Source organism: Lathamus discolor, chromosome 1, assembly GCF_037157495.1.
Source record: "Lathamus discolor isolate bLatDis1 chromosome 1, bLatDis1.hap1, whole genome shotgun sequence".
Classification (NCBI taxonomy): domain Eukaryota; kingdom Metazoa; phylum Chordata; class Aves; order Psittaciformes; family Psittacidae; genus Lathamus; species Lathamus discolor.
Window position 1 is genome coordinate 136,618,749 of NC_088884.1, and position 27,201 is coordinate 136,645,949.

Here is a 27,201-nt window from a genome sequence, read left to right on the forward strand (position 1 = left end):
AAAACCAAACTTTGGATGTTTTCAGAAGCCCGGGCATTTTCAATGTTGAAATACCATGAAGCAATCTAAAGCATAATATTAAACTTCAGTCATTCCATAGTTTATTTTCAACTTCAGATATGGAGAACCTATTTATACACAAGCAATGCTTCAACAACCCTGTGGAAACATGCCCTACCTACCTTGGGAAATGGAACTGTGACAACTTACGTTTCAGCATTTTCACAGCTACTTTCATCACTGGTTGAGAGCGACTCAATCCATATGCAGTCCCCTCGACTACTTTTCCAAATGCACCAGAACCAAGGATTCGACCTGAACACAAGGGAAACCATTATTTATTTCAGAAAGTAACAGCAATTCACCTCATTTCCTGCTGCTATTCCTCTACTGGTTGTAGAGAAATACAAATGTACTCTGGAAAGAGCACACTCACTTAGCCAGACTGGAATTACTGTTATTACCATTGTTAAGCAGAAAAAGCAAATATGAAATGCTGTCATTAAGTACAAGTCTTAAATAAAAGCAAGCAAGCAAACATCAGGAGTACATCTGCCTATACATGAGCACACAACTCATTTAAATTAATCTTTTACTGTGTCCTGCCATGCTCACTTTATCCTTTCTAATCATTGACTCTTCTAGGTTTAAGTTGACCTCTCTGCCTCAGTCAGCACCGGGCTGCAATACAGTTGTGTCCTTTACTTAGAAATCTGAATTGGACTCCTTAGCTGCAGTTTTGGGTTGTTATATCAAGCCTGGGTATGTCTAGCAGTAAGATAGAGTAAATCACACCAACAGCACATGTAGAAATAGACAAGCAGGACCATCAGTAATCTGCAAGAAGCTGAAATACATGTTGATCACATATGAGGGGAAACTTCTCTGAAGTTTAATGTGCAAGTGTGCTTCATATGCTGGAATAAATTTTACTGTGAATTTCCAAGGTCTGTAATGAAACGGCTAATGTTTACTCTTCCCACAAATCAATTTAGACAAAAAATTGGGATTACCATTTCCTGTCTCCTGATATGGATACAGTGTGCAGAACTGCATGCAGATTGAGCGAGCCTTTAGAGAAATATGAACTGCACATCCATACTCAAAAATACTATATTTCATAGTTTCCGTATTGAAAAGCAAGTTCATGAAGGCAACACTTACTCAGTGAACCAACCCGTATATGAGCTCCAGATGCCTGGATATCTCCATATTCCTCATAAGCTCTCTATCTTATGCTATGTTGCTTTTTAACTTCCAGAACAGAAAAAATAAGTAGTGACTTTTACTATGGAGATAGATGGCATTTTGTCTTTGATGTTCATTTGCAATTCGAACTGGCCGTATTTTATGCTTCTGAAGGTGTTATCTGACATGCAAGGTTGTATGTTTGTGTTATCCTCTAGCTACAGCCCCCACTTTTATTATATATATGCTTTTTTACATATTTTCAGCCAAACAATGTCTACATCATTAACAAGCACAAGAAATGGTTAAAAATGCTTAGCTGGGTTACCACTGAAGAACCTCTCCAAGGCTATGACAGTGTAGTTTGTCATGTACACAAAAACTATGCAATGTCTTTTCAAGATTCCTGTGCTCCAAACATTATTCTTCCCAATCAGGATGTGAGAAAGCTGTCCTCTAAATTTCAGACTAATTCAAACAACCTGAGACCAAAATTTGGTCCCAGAAACTTTTCAGACCAAAGGTCTGGGAGCCATATGGCAGGATGCAGCCCTTCAGAATGCAATGGCATTTGCTGATGCTCCTTGATCTTCTTGTCTTCACAAACCAATTCCTCCCCAAACCATATTGTCAGCTGAGCACGAGGCACACATCTCCCTCTCCTTCACCTCTGCTGAGCCAGGGCACACACGGAGACAGTGAGAGCGCTTCCGGCGTGGCAGGGAATAGTCACTGCTATTTCCCCTTTTCGCCCCTCTCCACAGACATAGCTTAAGCCTCATATGTTTTACACTTGAAATTTGGAGTCAGGTGGGAGCTGACTGTTCGAGAGCTGGAGGCATCTGTAATGCCACCACATTCTTGATGTCCTCAATAGAGCCCAAAATGATAGCGTGTGTTTACTTTTCTTAGTCTAATGGCACCACTGTGATCTGTTCACCGGAGGAGCAGAGCTGCTTCTCTGCCACAGAGGGACCATGCAAAGACAGCAGCAGCTCAAGGCTCCTCCAGCTAGTGGGGAAACAGCACCTGGGGGTGAGAGCTGTTTCAGCCTCTCTTACCCATCTGCTGAGCCTGTCAGAGAGGCGCTATTCTGCTCGGGGAACACAAATACAAAGGTGAAGCCTGTCAATTTGTTCCAGACACAGCCTCTTCAACCGAATGTTTCTTTGACTAAAGCTGAACTGGGATGATTAGCCTAGCCTAAATTAAGCTTTAACTTTCTTGGTCTATTTTGAAAGCCAAACAAGTGACAAGCCTCAAAATCTCCATCCAGTGTCTAGATTCATGAGAAATTAGGTATCACATCCCTAAATGCTGTGCATCTTGAATCTTAACTTGCCTTTTGCAAGCACGGATGGGTCTGATTCTGTGTCAGACCAGCATTCCATTTTCTTACATCCATCAGAACAAATGGGTGCCTTGCTGGGGGCAATGGGAGCATTTCTGCCCTCTCTCTACAGCCACCCCAAGATCCTGAAAACCACCAGCACTCAGACTCTGCTCCTCAAAAGGCTGTGCCCTCTGCCATCTCAGCCAAAGGAGGAGGTCCAGGTCCTGCTGGGACCAAACGACTTCTCAGCAGAGCCAGGAGAAGGCAGTGGCATTCAAGCAGCACACTGTGTTATCACATTTTTCACTCTGTTACTCATCCCACAGTCTTGCACTGGCTGCTGAGCACTTTCAACAGCAGCACACTACATGCATCGTGGAGGGGTGATAGCAAAGGGAAATTTGCACTGTAACCCAAATTTACCAATTGAAACTCCATCCAGCCAATGTTCAAAGTTGGCAGTTAACACAGCACTGCACTCCAGGCACTACTAGCTAGAAAAACAAATAAATGCCAGCTGGCTTACACAGCAAGGACGGGAAATGCTTGTCTGGCTGAGCCAAATGGGTTTGTATCCTGCTTCAGAGCCTCCCTGAGCTGAAGGTGCAATTACTTTGGTGTAATCTCCCACTTCGACAAGAGAAAACCCACACAAACCGGAATTATCAGCCCCACAAACAAGAAAAACACCAGCAAACATTTCACATGGCAAAACCGCCAGTGGGTAAATGTTAACCGTGTCATGAAGAATGCTTGTACAATCCAGATTGTCGAAAGGACATGTAGCATTAGTTTTTAAAGCACTGACTATCCTGAATGTACTCGTAAACAGGAAGGAATAAAGGCAGTCTTGTGCTCATGAGTCAGAGGGAGACAAAGTCACAGTGGTGGTCTGTTAACAACTCAGATATGACAAATCCTATTTAGGCATATAATTAAAGTCTGGGTCATAAAATAATTCCATTAAATATTCACCCTTTTCTAGTTTTCAGTTAGCAATATGAATTTAATTAAAGGACATCATTCCTGAACCAGAAGTTTTTGTGCTGCTTTTTTCAAGAATTAGCATCAATTCTTTCTCTGTAATGGGGAAGGGGAACTACACCAGGAGACTATTTTCCTTAAAATATATCAAACAGCAAATATATTTTGTCTTCTTCTTCTGTATTCAATGATATAACTTGGTGCACAGATACCTCCAAGAGAGGGAAAGCTTCTATGTTTAAAGCAGTGACTGGATAGAACAGTAAAATTGTTTATAATCATTACACTTTTCGATTGGTACGAGTGACAGACTGGACCAGCCCTGAAGAAGCAATTATAATCGAATTCTGTATGAACTCCAAAGGAGGAATAACAAAGCAAGGAAACAGAAGGGATAGGAAGGACAGTACCCACAAAAATAAGTTATGCAGTTACTCAGCACTCATATGGGCACAGTGCTGAGTAATAATTTAAAACTTACTTTTAATAAAACTACATAACTACTTGCAGATTTCCCTCAGCCTCTGCATACAAGTATATAAATGTCTTGCAAATTAAAAATGCTGATGCACTTCTTGTGAGTGCCTTAGCAGAAGTGAGTGTTGAAGAGGGCATTTAACGCTGGGAGAGGCCCCCAAAGCCATGTGGGGGTGGGCGCTGCACACAAGGCATGTGGAGGAGAGCTGGAACTGAGGGATGGAAGACACTAGCACAAGGAGCTCAAGGCTGACACCATTGTAGGAGAAGAGGATGCAGACGAAAAACTGAGGACAGGTACAGAGAGGCTCTGGACTTCATGGCCATATCTAACATTGCAAATCCTAGTAGCAGAGACCTCAGAGTTGTCCTGAATTGTCTTTCTCCTCAGAGTAGGATGAGATTAGGCCTGTAGAGGAAACTTACCAAGCACTAACCCATCTCGAGGAAACTCCCATCTGGAGTCATAAGGCAGTTGCATTGGATCCACATAAATGTATTCATGGCCATCAGGGCTGATAGACTCAATAACTCTCCATCTTATCTCATACCTCGGCTTCTGCAAAGCACATTGAATGTAAAACCAACCGTTAGTCCTGTGCCTGACCCCAGAGCAGATCAAAACCCAGCAGGACTCAGATGCTGAGCTATTTTTCCACATTACCTGTTTCCATATGATGACCAAGACAATCAGTGAAATAATCACAATCACTAACAGCACTAAGACCGCAGCAGCCACTGTCAGTTCCGATCGCAAGGCTGTGGAGAAAAGACAGACCGCATTTTTCTCCTGAGCCACAGGGAACATGACACACATAAGACACCCCCCTCCCCTATCATTGCAGTTCCCATGTTCTGCAGATGTGACAGGAGCAGCTCCTGAGGCTGGTGACTGTGAAGTCTTCCCAAGCCCAGAGCTGCTCTGTCTTCCTGTTTCAAAACCAAATGAAGAGATCATCCAGAAGAATGTCCCATAGCCAGTGGCCATAAAATGATAAAATGAATCATGGAACCACAGAACAAGTGAAAAACAGATGCACTTTAAAGACCTGTAGAATGCCTCATACTCAGGTATCCCGGGGTGGAAAAAAATCCTTTTCCAGTTATTTTTATCTGCAACAATTTATATTTTTGTCTGCTAAGACTGAACTAGGGTGCGTTAGAGAGGGGTCAAGCTGACTGCTGTAACTTCACAGAAGGACAAAGTGAACTCACTGGGAGCCACAAGCTTCAGTTCCCGAGTAACAGCACCAAGGTCGTTCCTTGCCACGCATCGCACAGCCAGGGTCTCCTCTACCTTCTGGAAGGTCACCTGGCTTTCCACCATGTTTTTCTCATCCAGGTGGGCTTCCACGTGTATATCAGAGATATTGTTAGTCAAAAGAGCCCATGAGGTGTCATTGCTGCACCTGTAGAGAAGAATAACAAGGGAAATGAGTGTTGGGCATAGGTATAGATAGAGAAGAGTCAAAAACAAGAATCACCTTTCCCTATAACTTCCTTCTGACAACAATCTTTTTAAAGACCAGAAATGCTTAAGACAACTTCTGTGTAAAGCCTGCACCTTTCTCCCCTCAGAATAATTTGCCTTCTGATCCTCGTTACTGCTGCTGCTTTGAGGGCTTGACAGTGCAGACCAGAAGACCTGGTTTAGGCAGATGTTGATGCCATTATTTAACCCATAGAGTTGTAGTACTGGTCCTTAAGGCTGCACAAGACTCCCCGGGGCAGGGCTAGGTGTACAATTGCTCCACCAGGCAGTAAGGATTTTGACACAATGAAAGCAGAACACAGCTGGGAGGCGTCTGGGGTTCCTAGCCTTTTTCCATGCATGGTCTCCCTCTCCCTGGTGGATAACACCCCAGGTAAAAAGCAGCCTCCCAGTAGCTGCTGAAAGAAACAGCCTAGAACTAGCAAGAATTGGAGCAACTACTCCACATGTTTAAAGTACTTTGAAGGTGAAGATTATAATTAAGGAAGAGGTAATTGCAAGCAAAAAAAAAAAAAACAAAAATAGAAGCAAGCAAAAGTGTTAATGTGGCAGACTGAGCTACCTGTGAAATGATAAGAACTCCCTGAATGGAGGGATAGCTACATCTCAAGATCCTTACTCAGACTGGGACTGTGAAATCTACTCAGTTCACTTATTGAACACAAAGCTTATATGAGAGAAACCTCCTGAAGTAATGCATTGTGTCTTCTCCTACAGGAAACAACAGAAGGGCACTGACAGCCTCTCTTGAAATGTAAACAGCATATGTCTAAAAAGAAAAAGGTATCTAGAGCTTACTGGTGCTTGATGAGGAAAGCACGGTACTGTAACTGTAACGGTAAGCTAATCGAGGACACCACAAGTCATATTTTAGATAAGAAAGCACCCGCTCCTCTTACTTTTTAATGTCCTTGCAAACCAGCCATTCCACATCAGGAAGCGGGGTCCCCTCTGCCAAGCACCTCACCGTCTGCCCGCCCGCAGAGCCATGGTGATCATCCACGAGGTCTAAGATCAGGGCTGGAACTGGGAAGGAGTCAGGAATTTGTTAGAATATTTGTCAGGGTCTGCAAAAAAACAGCCTGAAATTTCAAATAAGGCAGAACAGCTTAGGAGCAGCTAGAGTTCCAGACTCTTCCAGGAGGTCCATATCTCCTGTAGGACGGAGTGCATCCTAGCCTAGAGCCATGGAAAGGAAGTGCTGCGGTTATGCCACGTCCTCATGTCATACTAAATGAGCTATCATCCCCACTGTCAGCTGGAATAACTTAGGCGGGAGGATAAAGTTTCTTTTTGGCTCAAGGCCAGCGCAGAAGTGAAAGCCAGGATCAGGGTAGGAGAGCTCCAGGGCCTCAGCACCACACGCACTCCTCCAGACACCCCTTCTTAGTTCACACATTCTTATCTCCATACTCCAGGCAATCCAGTGTGTAAGTAGATCAAGTCTTTGCTCTGTGCCGTAAATTCTGATGGGCAAGGGTCTGGGGGTCCTTACCTTGTATCAGCAAGGAGAAGGTATATCTTTTAATCTCATCTTCATTTTCGGCAACCAAAGTATAGAATCCACTGTCTTCTTCCTTGGCCCTGATCAATTTTAATATACTCTGAAATCTGCAGAAACAAAAGTTTTTGTTTGTATTTTTAAAGCAGACATAAGAAAAAAATCACTTTAGTGCAATATGTAATCTGGGTATGTAAAGATTATGATGTAGTGACATTTAGCATTTCCAGCATACCTTTAACTAAAGTCACTACTCAAGCAGTAAATAATTACCAACATACAACTGAGAAACAAGTGGGCACAGTTATTTATGCAGGGATCTGACAAAGCCTCTGATATGACTGGAAATAGCTAGAATTTATTGGTGTGGAGACATGTTGGAGGGACTGAAAAGGCTTAGTACTCAAAAATGAAGGTATCTATGGTTTGGAGAGGTTGATGTTGTGAAGGCAGAGGCAGATTAGGCATTACCTATTTGAGTAGAAAACAAAGACATTACCCGAGGAAGAAGAAACAAACAGATATAAAGAAGAGAGAAGGAGCAGTGCCCGGGTTTCTGGGGAAGAAACTCAAGTCAACATAGAAAAGTAAGAATCAGAAGAGTATTTTTACCTTGTTTCCTGGACTCTGTTGGAACTAGTAACAATCTCAGTGAGATTTTCAATTAGAGTCACGTTATCCTTCAACCAGTACATTTTTGGTGCTGGGTATGCCTGCACATCAACAACAAAGTTTTTGACTTCATGTAGATTGACAGCTTCCAGAGGGCTAAACTGAGGCTCCAGATGAACAAAGCCTTTGTCTGCAAATGAAAAAGCCTAAAGTGTAAAACAGCACTGCAGCATTTATCAAAAACAGTGTTTTCCGATGTGTCAATAATTTTTGGACATTAAAATCAGACTGTACCATGAACTGTAATGACTACTTTCTTATTTTCCTTAACCTCCTTGGTTGCATGCCGAGCAGTGCATTCATAATCCCCTGTGTCTTTCACTGATGCCTCAGGAATGGTCAAGGTGTAAACCAGCTTCTGCGATGGGACTTTGATATCATCAAGTTTTATCAGACCTTTTTCTTTCTGTAGTTTGGAGAAGGGAAAAAAAATTACCTAAGTAAATGAGCTGAAAGGACACCATTGAGGATCTATGATGACATGAATGAGAGCAACGATCTACATGCATCCTGTATGGCAGAAGCTTGTTTACTTTGTCAGAGATGTATTTTTCAGCCACAGGCACAAAAGGTGCACTATAAAAATACATCCTTTTGTGGGCAGTCACAGAAGGGTGAGGAGGTTGAGAGCTTGTATTTTGTTCACTCAAAACTAATTCCATTTGAATTTGCATGAGCAGCTTGAAAGAGCATTTTACTGTTTATGCGCTACCTTCTCCTCAAACATAAAATACACTTGGCTTTTCATCGGTCGGTTCCCATGAAGTCGGGTGAATTTTTATCCCCACCACCACCAAACAAAAAGTAATCAGTGTTTGATTCTATGTCCTGCCTGCTCTGAAAACAAGGATAATTTACTTGCAAGGAGAAGACTCCTGCAAGTAAAAGGATGGTGAGAATTGTTGACCATGTTATTGTGAGAGGCTGAAACAAAAAATACACCAGGGCTAGTTTTGAAAGGTGGCGCATAGCAGAGATCATGATGTGTAACATGGAAAATAGAACAAAACCTTCTCAAATAATCTTTCCTCTCTGTCTCTTAACCTACTTCAATAACAGCTGGGGTTTGGGTTCACAAGTAGGTACACTTCAGCTATCGCATTCCTTCAGTAACAAGACTTTTTACATGGATACTCTGAAATACTCCATTGACCGGAACTAACCAAGTTTCACTGAATAAAAATGTTCAGTGCAGAAGCACATTAAATCAGTTTGAAAATTTCCAAAAGTTTTAAGGTTTTCTTGCTAGACAGTTCTCATTGGTGAGTAATTACAATGACTGCAAGAGTAATTTTAATTTACACCTGCATAATGAGGAACAATTAAGACTACGGACTTGATTCTTCATTGTTCCTTATTAAGCCCAAGAACCAGGTTTCAAGAGAGCCATCTTAGAGGTTCAGACCTTCAGCAGCAGAGCTCTATGCAGATGTCCCACATTCCTAGACCTTTCTATTTCCACATTTCTTTTTTTTTTTTGAACCAGCACAAGACCTGAGAGACAGCATTCCTCCCTCAGAGGATGGACTCCTGGTTATACCTCACCATCCTCTCTTGGTTTGCCTACTTGCTAACAACAAACTCTAACTTTTGGGACTGAATTTCTTTTGTGGCAACCTAAAAGTAGAGTTAATTATTTTGTTTTCTCTCCTCAGCTGTTCCCATTCAGAGAAAATCAGAATATTTTACAACCCCACCTTCTTCCCCAATAAGTAACTACAAACATTCAAAGAAAAAGAAGTAGATTAGATAGATAGAGAGAGAGAGAGAGAGAGAGAGAGATAAAAAGAGAGATATTTACCACTTTCCCAGGATAATTCCACTGTAAATTAACCACCTCATTGTCAAAGACCACGCAAGTTACCACGATGGTCTCGCCTGTTTTGTAGACAGTTTTAAGCGCTTCAATTTCAACTGGCAGCTGTGAAGTAGCTAGAAGAAGAGGAGAGCAGATTTAGTTTTATAAAGTATGCGGTTTTCACATGGTGCAATTTCAGGGGTGAGAGCTCCATTTCACCTCCCCTACTGAGGAATTACCTGGAAATCTCAGTGAAAATGCTGCTTATTTATACTCATTTAAACAATTTGCGCTGAAAACATGAAATGTACAGGCATTGAGTTCAATCCCACAAAGAAAGGATCCATGCATAAAATTTCAATTAGAAGTTCCTAACTCAAATTCCCCTGTGAAAAGGCATTCGGTATAAAAACAATTTCCGATTTTGCAAATCAGTGACTGCCTTGCTGGCCAATAAAAACCTTGTTTTCAAAATACTTGAATCACACTGGTTTTCAGACTACCCAAAGTCCTATGATTTGAAGCCCCGGGGAAACACCAGTCTTTTAAATTACATTTCAGCAAACAAGATGAAAATACACACATTACAGAAGACTTTTCTTATAACCATTTAGGAGAGGAGACAAAGTTAAGGACAGCTTATTCTCATCAAAATTGTGCGTAATCTCTAAGCAAATTAGCAGCCAAGTAACTGGGAATGCTGCTGGAGGAGCAAGGAGCTCATCACTGGGGAAATATTCAATATAACCCTGTGATGCTGGTGTTAATATGGCTCTTACATTGTGAGGATAGAACTGGGTTGAACATTATCACTTCTTTTTCTTTTTAAAGAACAAAAATAAATACCTCTTAAAATATAGATGAGGAACTCATCGGACTTGAACTCCACACCTTTAACTGTTGTTTTGCATGTATATGAGCCTGCAGGGAAATTCCCTATGAAGCCTTGTTTGCTGTCATAAAAAGCATAGACAGCCTTGTCTAAACTGTTAATTAAAGTCACTTCAGCATTTGGGGCACTCGTCCGACAAGGGATAACGGTGGGATCACCTTCTTCTACTAGGATGAACTGGTCTTCTGGTATAGAAGGGACAAAAGGCATGTCTGGGTCTGTAAAAAAACAAGAGGTAATTTTACACTGTCTTGTTCGTAGCAAGTCCATGTACAAGAACTGAGTATCAATGACCACTTACAGATCAGAATCGAAAATAATACAGTTCATTAGCCCACTTTTTCAGAGATTAAGTGTAGGGCACGGTGATTGCATGCAGTATCTTATTTTTGCTATTTGATATGACATGTAGAGAGACATTTGACCTAAGCACAAAACAGGAAAGGGCTTGGGCTCCTTTGTGACAATTCAGGATGCAGAATGAAAAACAGAAAAGATCCCTCCCCAGAAAAAGCTAAATATTATTAATCCCTTCAGGCCTGGTTCTGATGTATTCCTACAATAAAAACAAAAGGATTTCAAGTGAAAAAAAAAGCAACAAAATCACTTCTAGGTATGAAAACATTCATGCAATTTCTGGGGACTAATGTAAAAATGAATTCACTTTATCATAGATAACTTTATCAAGATATATGTACCGCAAAGATTTCAGGGAAGAGTTCGGACTTAAACATGCTATTTTTACGACACAGTATTTTGCACTTAGGTGCAACATTCACTGCACACACAAAAAATATCATTAAAGATCCTGCCACTTATTGGCACAAATCACTCATCTTCTTCAGTTAAGGGTTTGGGTTTTTTTCCATTTAGTAATAGTAGGTATCTCCTAACCAATATGTAATAGGGGGAAAAAAATAAAATTAAGGAAAAACACCAAACACTTTCCATGTCAAAAAGTAGAAATCAACTTCATGTTGTTTATGCTGAACACCATTAAAGCCGCATCTCATCAAGAATAGTTTAAGATACTTATCTTCACTCATTTCTAACATGTCCAACACCACAGTTATGAAACATAGTTAATTATGGTCACAGCATGTGGTTTTCAAAACATGGTATTCAACCATTGAAAAAGCAAACAAACACCTGGTAGTTTTACTTCTTTTAAAGTCAACAAAATACCTGCCAGCTTTCCTACCCAGCCAATCTAAAGTCTGAGTTAAAAACATAATTGGATAACATAGCCAACTTAGAAAGCATAGCCCTCAAATAGTCTCCATTTGGCCATTCAGAATAAACAAATAATCCCTGCTAGCCTGGAGCTTCTGTGCAAAGCTTTATAATAAAATTTAATAAATAGCAGTTCAAATCCCTCCAACAATAGACTTTCTGCTGCACTGGCAGGCTCTTTATAGCAATACTCCAAACACAGTGTTCTGTCCCAAAGATGCTGCCAACTCCATGTATTCATTTTCCCACTGTAATTTAAAACAGAAACAGGATTCACCTAGTTTGGTTTTCTGTGTGCTGTTAGTGAACATAGGATATTGTGTGAAGTCTCACTATGATCCTCCTTGGCTAAAGTGGGTTGCTGCCACCCATTGCCCTCCTAATTCATTGCAGGAAAAACAACTGCAAAGATGAAGTTTATAGTGGAAACAGAAACATTCTCTATAATTTGAAGAAAGGATATGTTTCTGCATTTATGACAGCTTGATAGTTAGCGAGTGGAAAAAATTACAGGGTGTCTCTGCCCTGCAAATCTGGTAGGCTGATGTCTAGAGGTTTTTGAAAACCAAACCAAAATGCCCTCTAGAATAAATCTTCCATCTCTTGCCTTTATATTCCTTCACTGAGAGAATTACAAGACCGATTAACACCAGTAACATCTTATGGTGATTTGGTTAGCACAGTTTGGAAATTCAGATACATGTGCCAAGGCCTCCAGCCTGTACTGAAACTTCTTGCTTCAAGAATGAATTCAAATGCTTTTACATTTCTTGTGGGAAATGGAGAAGTAGTCTTGGAAGAATCACTGTCCTTGAATCACACATTGTAAACTGCAAAAACTTCATGCCACTGCAAAATAGCCTTTAAAACAAGTTGTTATTGCTTCCTGATTTTTTCCTCTCCCACAGTTTTCCTTGTAGTTGCAGACATCATCTCCTTCACGACATACAGCTATTTTGCAGGATGAATTTGAATCTCTTCTTCTCTCTTTTGTTTCCTGTTCAAAATATTTACTGCAAATCTACTGGCTCGATCTTCATGGCCTTGCAGTTGTGCCCCTCATCCCCTGAACCCCAGCCAATGCTGAGAAAGGACTTTACAAAGGCAGTTGGTTGTGGCTCAGCCTATGGTGCTCATCTCAGCTACGACAATTCATTCCAGGGATAGCATGGAATGCCTTTAAACAGATTTCCAGTCAGAACAACGGGGTTGAAAAGCACAGCTTGGGATAACACTTCCAAAAAGAAGGGATGGCATTTCTTCCAGGTCTAAAAGGTTTTCCACCGCTAGAAAGAAAGGCAACACAGGGCCTAGGAAGGCTGTGTTTGCTTTGAAAATTACAGGGCACTGCATGGTAGCACCATGTTTTTAATGTTGCATCAGACTGACCAGCAACAACAACACTTCTTGTTTCTCCCTCCCTTGTCTTTCTCCCTCCCTTGTGACAGCCACCCCCAAGGCATCTCATTTGCTTTACACTTCCCAGGCCCTGTTCATACATGAGCTTTTCCAGTCTCAGTTCACGCAACTGGTTCTAAACATTCAGGTTTAGAGCAAGATGTGGTCTTCCTCATCTGCCAACTGCTTTAGCGCCAGACATGGCACTGGTTTGGTCAGTACACATCTCAAAACATCCACCCCAGTCACCTCTGAAAGGACTGGCATTGACATTAATCTCCACATAGAGTCTAGACAAACCTGAAAGCTGGACATGCTCCCACAACTGAGCCGACCTAGACACGAATGTCTACTACCCAGCCCCTGGTTGGCAAAAGACCTCAGCTCTTAAGTGTGAATTCATCCCTCTTCTTCAGAACTAAAGCTGTTACCAAACAAGTGAAAACCAACAGAAAAAGGAACAGGTCCATAGATGTCCATTCACAGCAACTGGTTTTGATTTACATGTTAGGAAATGGCCCTGGGGTCATTTATTTCCTCTGACAGCTAATTGCCACCAGCAATAGGTCTCATTTAGGCATCCATTGCTCAGCTCTCCCATCCAAACCTTGGTGTACAGCTGTGACATACTCCACTTACCAGGCACATAGATGTAGATGTCCTTCCCTTCCACTTCCCCATCCTCCACTTGAGTGTGGTTATAATAGCAAACATACAAGCCCGTATGAGCAGCCGAGGCATTTCCTACTTCAAGCACTGTCACAAAGAGGCCACTGTTGTTTTCTTCATGTCTAACGTCTATCTTGTGGCTTCCCTCAGTCACTGGGTACTGCCAGCTCACTTCACTGTCTCCAGAGCATTTGAGTGTGAAATTGGAATTCAATTGTACCACCATTTCATTCCTATTGGGAACAATAGTCGGCAGAGGAAGCTGGCAAAATGTTAGGAACGGTCCTGCAAAAAGACATGAATAAATAACATATGAACACACAGAATAGTCCCAGCACAGGGATGTGAAAAAAAAGCAGAGCAGATCCAGGACAGCTGTTTTTCTGACCATTTCAGACATGCAGTAGGAAATCTGACCTTGTTAAAAGCCTGATCATTGCTCAATGGATGGCAAAAGGCTTCCCTTTTGAAATGCTAAGTGTTTGCTTGCTGACTTCTGTTTGTCAAATCAAGAGGTGTAAGACAGAGGTGAAGTTAGAGATGGCTCACAATCCACACCTCATCTTCCCAGCCCCAGATGCTGTCAGGGCTCTGCTGCAGACCAGTGATCCCACACACTGGCTGCTGGACCACCAGAGTCTTAAAGCTCTTTACAGCAGTGGTCAGGAAAACAGCAGTTCTGTCAGCCTTAGAGTAAGCTCACAACTGAAAGTCAGAAAGCCCTTCCCTAGACCAACACCAGCATTTTACATCTGGCTTCTATTTCTGCAAAGGGCCAGAGTGGGGGCTTACACTGAAAATTTGTGCATCAGGTCTACCTCTAGCCAAAATGTGCAGGAGGTTTATAGCCAAATAAAACTGTAATTCACTAAACTAGATGTTGTAGACGGCACTATTTTTCAGAGGCGATCTCCAGTTACAGGCTCAGATTTGCAAGCCTGTGTAATTTGTATGTGGGCTGATGTGGGTCCAACTCCCAGAAGGAAAATCAGAGGACCCACACCCTAAAAAAAATAGGGAGTTCACCCAAGAACGAGATTTGTTGTTTCAGTCTGTCAAATGGCCTGAACAAAACAGATAGGATAGTCCACAATAAACAACCACTTAGACCCACTGTGTGAAAGTGGGCTCTGTGCAATAAACCGGCAGCAGGAATCCAGACTGTCTTTGAAACCAGTTTCTTGCTCCTGCACATGTTATCTCAGTCTCCAGGCCCTTTCTATATTTGGCTCCCTGTGGCAAACCCTGCCCTTCCCTCCCAGCACCATTCACTCGGCAGATGTTGGGAGGCTCGGCAGATGTTGGGAGCCTCATCAGGCAGCCCCAGTGAGTGTGGTTAGGTGGTGCAGCGTAGGAGGATGCGGGGAGCCCACACAGGCAGCCTTGCCTGCCCCACACTGCTGGAGAAACCCCAGTGGGCCAGGGCTGGTGTAGCTAGAGGAAGACAGGCTCACTTTCCCTGCAGGAGGGAGGCTAGAGCAGCTGTCAGGGTGCCACGGTGCCGGCATGGGCTAGCAGAAGCACTGCTTTCTCGGTAGATCTTGTCTTAGCCTACTGAAGGGGAAGGCAGAAAAAATCGACTCTGTAGCCAGCTGGACACCATTTGGCACTTCTTGTTGTGGGCACAATGAAAGCAAGCTTAAATCTGAATTTATGAAGGAGTAGGGGTGAAGGAGCTTAGAGGACTGAGGAGCATTACCTGTGAGAAAACATCCCAGGATCAGGAGCATCCGTGGGTAAGTACCCATAGCTACCAACAACTGAAACAGAAAGGAGAAGGCAAAAGAGAGGCAGTTAACAAATTGGCTATGGTACAAGAGTTTGCAGGACTCCTCTTCTGCAGTGCCCTTAGCACAGCTTCCTGGCATTCTACATGGTGCAGCAGACCCTTTCTCACACCCACAGCCTGCTGAGAGTCATGCCACCACCTCCCATGAGGTATGTGGGGCCACAGACGCATCACCTAAAGCACCATAACCTCTTCTGTCCACTGGCTGTGTCAGAAGCCAAGCCCTGGTGCACCCCTCTTCCAAACAGCCTGCAGGCAGCTCTGATGTCCACTGCAGTGTCCAGGACTGAGCCCACAGAAAGACCCCTTCACAGAGGCAGTACCCTCACAGGAACCAGTGAGGATGCAATGGCTTTGCATAGAGTAGGTTCTGACCTTTTAGCTGCAAGCAGCTTTTATGGGAGAAAAAGCATATTTTAAAGCTACTTTCATTACAAATAGTACAATCCTGAGTGATATTTTTGTTTTGCCATTGTACATATGTATATATATAGCTTACTGAACACAATGCACTACAGTAGTGTTTATTGCTTATTTAGCAAGAATTCGCTTGATTGAAAGACATGTTATTTAAAACATATGCCAATTTTTTCTAATGGAATAAATCCATGACAGACTATAGGCCAGCACTGCCATTCACAGAGCATCTCTTCTCCCTAACAGTGCTGAGACTCATAGATCACACTCAATAATTTCAGCTTTCAAACACATAATCCTAAATCATCAGTCTTGAAGAGGCAACAGTGGCAAGAAGCATCTATGTAGTTTTTGTGCCACCTAACAACATTTCTACTGAAAACCCTTTAGCAGCTTGCTAGATAATTTTCAAAGGAGAAGCTCCTGCAACACCTGCTCCCACTGAAATCAGTGGATGTTTTGTTGGTGACTTTAACAGTAACTGGATCTGGCCCAAAGCCAATATAGATTGGACAAAGACTGCACGGAAGAGACCCTAATCTGAAACACAGACTGAGGAGTAAAATAAAGGATGATGTGCCAAGACAGGGACCTCTTTTCAAAGGTTCTGGAGAGTTTCTATTCACCCTCTGGTATTCAGTTCCTGATGTTGAGATAGGAAAGCACGTAAGTGCATCTAGATATTACGACTATGCCAGTGCCATATGGGAAATAAATGCTTACAACATGCCAAGGAGTGTTTCTGAACTAGTCCTGCTTTCCTCCTGCAACGTGTGGAGCAGACAGTGGACCTTCGCAAAGCGAAAAGTATTTGATACTCAAATCAAATGTAAAGGTCTCAGAAACAGGATTAGAATATTTACAAACTACCAGCTCAAAAACACACACAAACAACTTCAGAAATTCAGCTGACCACATTCCAGCCGTGACAAGGCATTTTGCCTCATTCTTCAATTTGCAATAATTACCACGTTTTTATGTATCTGCCTCTCATTGATAACAGACTCTCGAATATCAAAGCAGGCCCTCAGCCTCCTTGCTCATTTTTATCACATTTATTTCCTGCATTTCTTTCTGATAAAGTAACCCACTGTAAATCTTTAAAGACTTGCTATGGTTTGCTTTATTGATCTGACTCCTAGCCTCCTAAGGTCTGCAAGACAATGCTACCCCACTGTCTGCCAAGTTTCCTTCTGCCCTTTCTCTCTGAAAGGCAGATCTCTCCCCTTTTTTTGTGTTGTTTTTCCAGACTATTCAGAACAAGTGATGCAGCACAGACGGACTAAAAACAAAGCCAGTTCCTATCTTGTAGACCAATCTGCAGAAGCTCTGCTGAAGTGGACTTGCACTGTTGCAGACCTGTGTGTAAGAGAGGACTGAAGCTCGCTTCAGTCAGATACCGGTGTAAGTATAGGTAATAGCATTTCCAAAGTGCTACTTTGAATTTGCTGTCTTGGGTGGGCTGCCATAGAAACCAATAAGAGCTGGGTGCCTCAGTCATAGAATGGTTTGTGTTGGAAAGGACCCTAAGATCCTCCAGTTCCAAACCCCCTGCCATGGGCAGGGACACCTCACCCTAGACTATGTCTTCAAAGGCTCTGCCCAACCTGGTCTTGAACACCGGCAGGGATGGAGCATTCACCACGTCTTTGGGCAACCAGTTCCAGTGCCTCACCATGCTCACAGTAAAGAACTTCTTCCTTATATCTAACCTAAACTTCCTTTGTTTAAGTTTTAACCCATTATCCCTTGTCCTGTTGCTGCAGTCCCTAATGAAGAGTCCCTCCCCAGCATCCCTATAGGCCCCCTTCAGATACTGGAAGGCTGCTATTAGGTCCCCATGCAGCCTTCTCTTCTCCAGGCTGAACAGCCCCAACTTCCTCAGCCTATCTTCATACGGAAGGTGCTCCAGTCCCCTGATCATCCTCGTAGCCCTCCTCTGGACTTGTTCCAGCAGTTCCATGTCCTTTTTATGTTGAGGACACCAGAACTGCACACAATACTCCAAGTGAGGTCCCACGAGAGCAGAGTAGAGGGGCAGGATCACCTCCTTCGACCTGCTGGTCATGCTCCTTTTGATGCAGCCCAGGATACGGTTGGCTTTCTGGGCTACGAGCGCACACTGAAGCCGGCTCATGTTCATTTTCTCATCGACCAGCACCCCCAAGTCCTTCTCAGCAGGGCTGCTCTGAATCTCTTCTCTGCCCAACCTGTAGCTGTGCCTGGGATTACTCCGACCCAGGTGTAGGACCTTGCACTTGTCATGGTTGAACTTCATAAAGTTGGCATCAGCCCACCTCACAAGTGTGTCAAGGTCCCTCTGGATGGCATCCCTTCCTCCCAGTGTATCATCCAAACCACACAGCTTGGTGTCATTGGCAAACTTGCTGAGGGCGCACTCAATCCCTCTGTCCATGTCGCTGACAAAGATGTTGAACAAGACCGGTCCCAACACCAATCCCTGAGGGACGCCACTCGTTACTGGTCTCCTGTTGGACATTGAGCCACTGACCACAACTCTCTGCATGCAGCCATCCAGCCAACTCTTTATCCACCGAGTGGTCCATCCATCAAATTGATGTCTCTCCAGTTTAGAGACAAGGATGTTGTTTGGACTGTGTCAAACACTTTGCACTAGTCCAAGTAGGGTTTTTTTTTTTTTTTGCCACTATCCATCAGTTCTGTAGCCCCATTATAGAAGGCCACCAAATTTGTCAGGCAATTTGAAACTTGCACTTTCAAAACACAAGAACTTAGCTAAATTTGCTTTTTCTATCTGGCTATTTGTTCTGGTTTCACTCTTCTTTCACAACCCTGAGCTTTGATCTTTCCTTAATGACCTGTTAATCTCATCAAGCACCAGAGCAACACTTCCTCACTGTGAAAGACAGAATAATGTACCAAGGATTCACCATCTTCCATATTCAAAAACTGTTTGAAATGGATTTAGTTACACCTGAGTTAAACGTGCTGGAGTTCCATCACCAGCATATCCTCACATGTCAGTGCTGGAATCAAGGTTTAACACAGGTACAAGTCCATACTTCTGGGCAAGAGAGACTTTACTCTTTCCCATACCATCAAGCAGGCACGCTTATCATGGCTTTATTTATTTATGATCACCTATTTTTTTTGTATGTACTTACATGTCTTCTTTACCTTCCTTATGGCAGAGCAGCTCTCTTTGTTCTACACAACCCAAATCTCATCCCTGAATAAATACATCAAGTTCAGTTCCTAACACCACTCTATCAACCCATAAATTGGTGTAGCCTCACTGAAGCCAGCAGATCTATGCAAGCTGAAGCACAGTATTAACAGCACATATACAGTGTAAGACTGAGCCAACCTGAATTCCTTGCATATCTTAAACATTGCTAGCTAAATAGAAACAGTCCTGTATAGCGAAAGCTAAATGATGCTATGAGGGGTTTGCCAAACTCTACAGGGAATGTTGATTGTCCAGGGTAAAACAGTCATTGCATCTACTTTAACTGCTGGGTTTTGAAAGGATCTGTCTGAAATCCGGGTATCTTTCTTGTGCAGTTTAGTGATAAAAAAACAGGCAAATAACATCTGAAGAACTGTTATCAGTGAGGAGTCAATCCCAAGCACTCACTGCCAAGCTCTGGCCTCCTACCATTGACCGCACCACAGAAGTAAAATCAATATCCAGGAAGCCAATGGACATATAGTTTTAGAAACAAAAAATAGATATTCCTGGGTGATTGTTCTACCTGATCTAGAGAGAAAGCACTGCGATGCACCAAGAAGAGCCAACTGTATATATTCTTTTCATACTGGTGTAAATCAAACAGAGACGGTTTTCAAGACAGAAAACTAGCCCATCTACCAGAATGGAGACTACCAAACCGGTTCCCGGCCAGCTACGCAGCAGTTCATCCTCTTGGCCACAGGATGGCAATGTTGATCCACAGCAATGAACCAAATGTTGAGTAGAAGGCAGCGCTACCCTCCAACGTATCAGATGAAATCCAAACTGGGTCTCCTGGATCAACTTAAAATTCAGATTTCCCATATTTCAACTTCATGCCAGTTACCATTTAAAAAATAATACTAAAACCGAACTGGTCGCTATTACTCTATATTTACATAAGTGATAGGATTGTGGCTAGATTGCAAATCTTGGCACATAATGATGTGATTACCCCTGTTATGAGAGGGATGGATAATTTCAGTGGTGATTTTGTCAGAGTGGCAGCCTGTCCTTCTGGGAAGACTGATCTTTTCCAGGAAGAGCTAAGGCCAGCCCAGGAAAAGAGGAGAACATTCCCTCTTTGTGGTGTATGCCACCAGCTGAATGTTCAGACAGGACCTCATGAACGTTTGTTGATTCTCAGCTCCAAAACTACAAACTCAGTTCTCTGCAAAAGCAGGGCTGCCCTGCAGCGCTAATAGATCAGTCTGAAGGTTTCACTGGAGAAGGGCTCAAACAACAAAAGAAAATGGCCTAAATACCCTCCTAAAGTGGGACTTGTTCCACATCACTTTGCAATTATTTGCATCCAGCACAGGTTATAAGCAGGAAAAACTACACACAAAGACCAATGTTAGTCCAGTGCTGGGCTCTTGCAGAGTGTTTCATGCTCTGCAGGACACACATTGATGGCTGATACCCAATGAGCCTTCTAGTCAGCCCCATTCTTCAACCTAACCCTCAAGGACAGACTCCACCAGTCTAGGAGTTAATGTAGGGGGAAATTTGCAAAGCCTAAATTTCCCCAGTTACTCCGAAAAGGATTTTCCAGGCTGTCTGAGCAAACAAACAGACTGGCACTTGCAAGGAATACATCTCACTTAGGTTCTCAGGATCAAATCAAAGAGCACCTCAGATCCCAACTCAATGCTCAGAAGCATTGCATGAACAAAACAATCTGCCTCTGTTGATCACAAGAGCTAGGAAGCATAGCTGCTTCAAGCCTTTCCCTTGGGTGCCTGTGTAAAGCTTTATTGGCTTGAGAGAGATGAGTCAAGCAGGAGGGCAAGGCAAGAGGGAGAGAAAGGACAGAAAGGATTGTTTCTTCACCAGAAGAAACACCCTCTCAGAATTCATTCCTTGGTCTTTAAAATAAGCAAAGCAAACATCTTTTATCAAAATTTTCAGAGTTCAGATGCAGAAATAGTGCTCTTATGGCCATGATAATCTAAGGATGCAATTGAGGAGAGGATTGTCTAAGGTTGTATATTTCACCCTCTTTTTTAGACCAACTGGTATGGCTGGAAGTAACCAGCAAGGTTTGGAGTGTGCAAGGCTTTTTCTGCCTATATACATTGTCCTCGAAAACTAGCTTGATACTGTAGTACTGCTGAGAGGTATTTTATTAAAATATTTATTGCTTCCTGCTTTCTTGAAACCTAATACCTATATATTGCTCTCACAGCCGCATGAAGATTTCCCATACATCAACAAGCAAATAACACCGAGGATGGCCCCAGTGCCCAGCGGCAGCCGGACTGGCACACCTCCTGCACCTTGGTGCCTGGATAAGGGCACCACAACAAGGGTTCTCATTTTGAAGCAGCATGAGAGCGCCTGCAGGCTGGGAGAGCTGGTTTGCTTGTGGACTCCTAAATCCCACTGCTTTGTGCTGCCTCATTTTCATCCAAACTTCTTTTTTCACCAGGCTTTGAGGTTGGCTAAACTGCTGTTTAGCTGAGGGCCTTTCTAAAATGGTCTTTGTTAACTAGAAGCTAAACCCGAAGTCCCTTGCTGGGAGATCTTTCCCTAGCGTTTCCAGATCCAGAGTTAAAAGTCGGACCGCCACAGTTCGGATTTTGATCAGCCGATGACAGAAGAACCTTTGATGCCTGTCTCCTTGCTTTGATCCTGTCTCTTGCCCCATCTAGAAACACAGAGTTAAGGCAGCCGAGCCGGGACCCCAGCTGGGCTCTGCATCAGCCTCGGGAGATGCCGAGGGCATAACAAGGCGCCTCCCTTTCCCGGTGCACCCCGTCGGGGAGACAGCGGGCAGCCTATAGCCAGCGGGACGAGGGTCGGATGGGGCTTGGGGGTTACGTTTGCACTCTCCAGCCCCATCAGGCTGCAGGCGCTTGCCAAACCCGGTCTGTCCGCAGGGAGCCAGAGAGGAGACCCCGGGGAGCGGCTCCCCCTTGGTCCACGGCCCCTAGGCAGAGCCCGGCGGCTGTAGCTGCTGCGAACGAAAGGCTGCCCGGGACACCGAGCAAACCTGGCAGAGATGGCAACTCCTGGCCACCTCGCTGCTTGTCTGGGAAACAATAGGAAAGCCCTTGCCAAGGAGCGGTATTCTTTTTCTTTTTCTTTTTCCTTTCTTTTTTTTTTTTTTTTTTTTTTTTTTTTTTAATGCGAAGTAGCCAGAAAACTGAAAACCGGGGTAGGGCAGATGAAGAGGGAAAGAGCGAAGCCGCGTTTCCCTCAGGGGCTGGCTAATTTTGCTGGAGCTGCCACCCGGGGCTCCTTCTCCAGCCTTTTCCGTCGGGCAAGGCACGAACCCCGAAGGCGCGGGGTCCAGAGAGGGGCGGGAGTCTCGGCAGGGAACAAACGTCGTGCCCCTGCTGGGAGCTGCTGGACCAAGGAAGAGCGACGTGCCCGCAGCACTAACGACGGGTCCGTCGGGCCCCATGAGGGCTGAGACGATGCCCTGTCCGCCACGGGTGTGCAGCCCTGGGCCCCGAGGAGCGTCCTGGAGCTGGAACATTTGCAAGATAAGCTCCGAAAACGCCGTCGAGGGTCGCTGGAAACGTGCCCCTGGCGCGGGGGGTACCAGAGCATCGCCCCGCCGCTGCCCCGCAACCGCCTCCCACCGAGATGTGGATAAGCCACAGGGGCTGGCAGCTGCACCCCGGAGCTGCTGCTGCTGCTGATGCCTCGCTCGATCTGTGGCTGCTGGCTCCAGAAAAAGCTGTCCAAGTCCTGTCCTCTGGAACGGCTCCTGGGCTGCGGGATCCGCTTCCAAAAATGTTGAGCAATGCCGCGGACGGCCAAAAAGCCATTTCCTACTTGCTCCTAGGACTTTTCCAGGGGACTCCAGCCTGGCAGGGGCTGGCAAGTTTGCCGCGCTTGACAAAATCCAAACGGCGGCCGCGAGGCGTTTGCCCTCCCTGGGGCAGGAGGCAGTGGGCTCGGGCAGTCCGGCGGGGCTGCGGCAGGGCTGCCTTTCCCATGGCGAGAAGAGGCTGTAAACTGGAAAGGCTCCAGGTACCCGTCCTGCCTAAATTCAGCATCTTCCCTTCCGCAGAAACGTGTAAAAAAGACGGGGCGCGCAGAGATAGAGATCGGTTTGCCTTGGGGGGTTGAGTGCGTATCCCTACCTGGGATCTCGGGGCATTTTCGGCTCCCACAGGGTCAGGGGGAATGAAGTGGGAAGGGGGATCTGGGGAGGGCAAGGTGGTGAAAAACAAAGGGTGGGGGAAGGGACGGGGGCAAGCAGCGGGGTGAAGGAAGCGAGAGATGCGCGAAGAGGGGGACCCGCTCTGCGCGCATCCCGCCGGGTCCCCCTCGGGCGGGCACTGCCGCTGCCCGCGGAGCCCCTGCGGATCGCTCCCGCCCCCGCGGCGGGAATGCGGCGCGGTGGCCCCGCCGCTCCAATGTGTTTGTCATTAGTGCTGCCCGAGCTGCTCGCCGCCGCGCCCCGACGGCCCGCGCAGCGCCCGCTCCCGGCTCCCCGCTCCCCTCCGTCCCGCGGCAAGGAGCCCCCCGCCCGGCTCAGAGCACAGGGGAGAAAGGGGGAAATGAAAGAAAAAAAGAAACACAAACCACAAGAAACAGCAACAAGTAAATCAAGCGGAAAGGAATAAACGAGGAGAGGAAAAAAGCGGGAGAAAACGTGAAAGAAAGAAAGAAAGGAAAAGGTGGGGAAGCTGCCCCTCACCTCTTACCTTCTCCTTTATAATCCTCAGCCCCAATCCTGCAGATTGTAAAATATCCAAAATATGTCCACGTCCTTTGTGACTTTCCCCGCTCAGCCGCGCTCTTTCCCTGCCGCTCGCCCTCCCTCCCGACCCGACTGTAATGGTCTCACAAACCGCGTCCCGTAATTGATTCAATGTTATAGTCCATCCTTCCAAAACTAATCATTTGCTTTAAGTAAATAGCTGTCAGGAAATGAAGCCCCCCTCCGGCCCCTTCAGAATAAGAGCCACCCTGGCTCTCCCAGCGCCCCCAGCCCGGCGGCCGGAGGCGGGCGCGCCGACGGGAGGCTCTTACGCAGGCAGGGGGGCCAGTCTCTGCCTCCAGATTTCACCAGCCTCGCAGGGGAGGGGGAGGCTGGCCATATGGCAGGGGCGAGGGGGAGGCAGGGGGGAGCGGAGGGGCTTGCTCTGCAGGGGAGAAAATACAAAATAATAATAAAAAATAGAACCAACCCCAAAAACTTCCATGAAAACTCCGAGTGCTCCCAATTTCATGAAAGAGCCTTCCCTCCTCAGACCCTCCAGGACGGGGTCTGGGGCGCAGGGCTCGGTGTTCACGGGCACACTGTGAGGTTATGGATGGGGAGTTTGATCTGGAAACGAATATGCGGCTTCCTCGTGTCCTTCGTACACCACTGAGCTTGAGCTTGGGCTAGAGAGCTGGATGGACGGCCGTGAGCCCCACAGGAGCAGGAGGCACTGAGAGAGAGGGTGAGAGACGAATCACTAACACTTATGAATGAAAGACACAACGAAAGGTAACCTTCGCCAGGAGCCAGCCCACCCAAACCCCGCTGCTCCGACGGGACCGAGAAAGCTCTTCCCTTTCGTTCTACTTTTGCTTTGCCCAGAGCAAAGAAACCCCTTGGATGTCCCATCCGGTACAGGGCGAGTGCCGGCGATGCCTGAGGAAGCGAGGGCAGCGCACATCCGAGTCCCTCCGGTTTGAAAACGCTCCAGACGGAGCTTTGATCCCCGCAGGGGAGCCAGCACCGGGTATCTCTGCTTTGTTGGCCCTCGCTATCAGCTGGCGATAAGGGGTGGCCAGAGGAGCTGCCCTCGCAGCCCTGCTGCTGCAGGCTCGGTGCGGAGAGGCGAGCGCGGCAAGCGGGGCGATGCGGCGGCCGCGGGAGAGGGGGCACTGCAGCCCCAGGAAAGGAGCGGCGAGGGAGACCCCTGCTCGCCTGCCTCCAAGGGAGGGCAGCGGCCCGCGAGCTGCGCCCAGGGCTGCTCCCGCTTCCTTCCCTCCCCAGTCTGGCACCGACCCCCCGCACCTCTTTTTTAACTTTTAGTATTAAACGAAAGAAAAGTTTGTTCTCGAAGTCAAGCGCCAGGATCTGATGGGTTTTCGCTTTCCTAAGAGAAAGAGAATTAAGCCTCTGAAGAGAAGATGCCCCGAAGAAAATGGGGGCAGAAAGGAGAACCTACTCCCGTGAGCAGCGGGCTAGGGTGAGCTGGCCGGGTCCCGGCGGCGGCCCCGGCCCTTTGAGCCCTCTCCGCTAGTGCATCCTCGGCTCGGGTGAGTGCTCAGCCCAGCTATTGCTTCCACATGTTCGTCCAGGAAATCATTGGAGTCAGATCTGTGAGCAGCCCCTGGTCGGAATGCTAACAGGATACCGTAATGCTTGTGAATAAACAACAGGCTCCCAGTGAATCAAAAGCATGGCCAAAAAAAAGGGCAGTGAAAAATCACAACTCACCCACCACCGCACACTGGAGCTCTCTACCTGGGGCGCGAGCTAGTGCACCCAGGCTGGACCCCCGAGTTTGTGGAGGGAGAAGCCCTGTCGTGACTTGGGTCGGAGCTGTGGGCTCCGGCAGATTGAAACCCCACCAAGACGTGCGGTTCAGACCGCCGGCAGCAACTGCCTGCGAGCTCCAAGGGGGTTCTGCAGGGCTCGGGCCGTGATTTACCGGCGTGAACGTGTCTGGTTTAACGTGCGGGGCGGTGGAGGTGATTTCTGGCGAAGCACCGTCGGGTTGGGGTGCAATGCGAGAGTTATTCTTGCCAAAAGAAAGGAGCAAAAGGGAAGGGGAGGAGGCGCCTTCTGGTTACAATTACCTGCCTCATTTGAATAATGCCTTTGTCGTGATCATTATCGAGCGGTCGTTAACGGCTTCCACGTGGGATCTCACAGGAGCCAGCGAAAATATAAAAATTGCACCCTGGGACACTGGCGAAGCTTCCTGCCCGGCCAGGCCCGGCTGGCGCTGCGGGCACCGGGGCGGCCGTGTCCCGAGGGCCAGGGAGTACTGATACCTTCCCCGACGTGACTTCCCCGCGCTAAGGGCCGGGCGCCGGGGAGCCGCCGGCCAGATCTCCCTCCGCAGAGCCGGCGGTGCCTGTGGATTGGTCCCGCTCAGAGGAGGTGGTTGTTAAAATAAACCCTCCAGGACGGCTGCTGGCTCCTACCCCCCACCCCGTGTGGCGCTGGGGGTCCCGTCCAGGAAGGCGCGGGGGACTTGGGGTTAGCGAGAGGACAGGCTGGGGGTGGGGGGAGTTCTACCACTGCGGCCCCCTCTCCTCTCCTCCCTCCTTCCCCTCCCCCGAAGGGCTGGAGCACAAGGCATCCTACTAGCGTGTGTTTACGCGGCAACAGATGGAAGCTTCACATCTTAAGAAACACTGCAGAGCCCGGGCTACAGCCGCTCTGGCCTGTTAATGCTCCCGACCTGCTCCCCTAACTCCGCAACAGGGGTCCCTCCCAGGTCGCGCAGCGCCTGCGGGTTCCGGGCAGCGGGATCCGACGGGGAGGGTTTTTGCAGGGCTGCTCGCCCTGCTCCTGGACCCTTTCCTCCTCCAGAGGAGCCCCAATTTGCTGCTAGTAACGAGCCTTTTCCTGCGGCTCTCTCCCAGAGGTGACCCGGGCAGCTTTTTGCTGGCTGAGGCTATTGGGCAGCCTAATAGGTGGTTCATAAGGACCCCCGAGCTGCCTGCTGAGGGGCGGGGGCCGGCGAGAGGGGGTGTCCGGCTCTGGCCCTCAAGAAGCCCCGCCGTGGGGCCGCAGCCTTTGTCTCAGTGAGAAGGCAGGTCTGCGTTTGATTAGATTGCCCACGTTGCAGCAGCGATGCACTGTGCGGGGGTCGGCTGCCGCCTGCTCACGCTTTTTGCCTGCAAACCTGGAACTCCTCCTGCATGGTAAAGAGCAGCTATAACCTGGAACAGAGACCCCTCAAACCTCTGCTAGAGAGAGAAAGCAGAGAGGCCTCTCATCGTGTGGTGCTATAAATCTGTGCTCCCATCTATTCCGAAGGGAGAAGAGCACAGTGGTGAAGCTTCCTGAGGCAGAAAGGGAGCAAGTCAGGGGACCGCGAGGCCCCGCAGCCCCTCAGAGAGATGTAGGCTGCCCGCAGGAGGGCCCTGTGTGCATCTGCGGTCCTACCAGGGTTTTTTTCCTTTCCCTCCTTCCGCAACACCAGATTCTCTCATTTTGTTTGTTCAACAGA

General features: G+C 46.5%; 1 protein-coding gene across 2 annotated transcripts in view; it reads right to left on the bottom strand.

Moving 5' to 3' along the window:
- PDGFRA (platelet derived growth factor receptor alpha) overlaps window positions 1-23,855 on the bottom strand; it is a 36,245-nt gene extending 12,390 nt beyond the window's left edge. The window contains exons 1-13 of one of the 2 annotated variants that reach the window (XM_065697220.1): window positions 23,722-23,855; window positions 15,337-15,397; window positions 13,608-13,922; window positions 10,292-10,555; window positions 9,449-9,579; window positions 7,882-8,053; window positions 7,588-7,777; window positions 6,970-7,085; window positions 6,374-6,500; window positions 5,198-5,391; window positions 4,647-4,741; window positions 4,409-4,541; window positions 211-315 (exon numbers count right to left, since the gene is read on the bottom strand). In XM_065697220.1, coding sequence (XP_065553292.1) covers window positions 211-315; window positions 4,409-4,541; window positions 4,647-4,741; window positions 5,198-5,391; window positions 6,374-6,500; window positions 6,970-7,085; window positions 7,588-7,777; window positions 7,882-8,053; window positions 9,449-9,579; window positions 10,292-10,555; window positions 13,608-13,922; window positions 15,337-15,385 — 1,891 coding nt within the window. In that variant the 5' untranslated portion in view covers window positions 15,386-15,397; window positions 23,722-23,855. Of the gene's footprint in view, window positions 1-210; window positions 316-4,408; window positions 4,542-4,646; window positions 4,742-5,197; window positions 5,392-6,373; window positions 6,501-6,969; window positions 7,086-7,587; window positions 7,778-7,881; window positions 8,054-9,448; window positions 9,580-10,291; window positions 10,556-13,607; window positions 13,923-15,336; window positions 15,398-23,714 lie in introns of both variants that reach the window. The other variant, XM_065697230.1, reaches the window with a different exon arrangement.
- Between the last annotated feature and the right edge of the window lie 3,346 nt (window positions 23,856-27,201).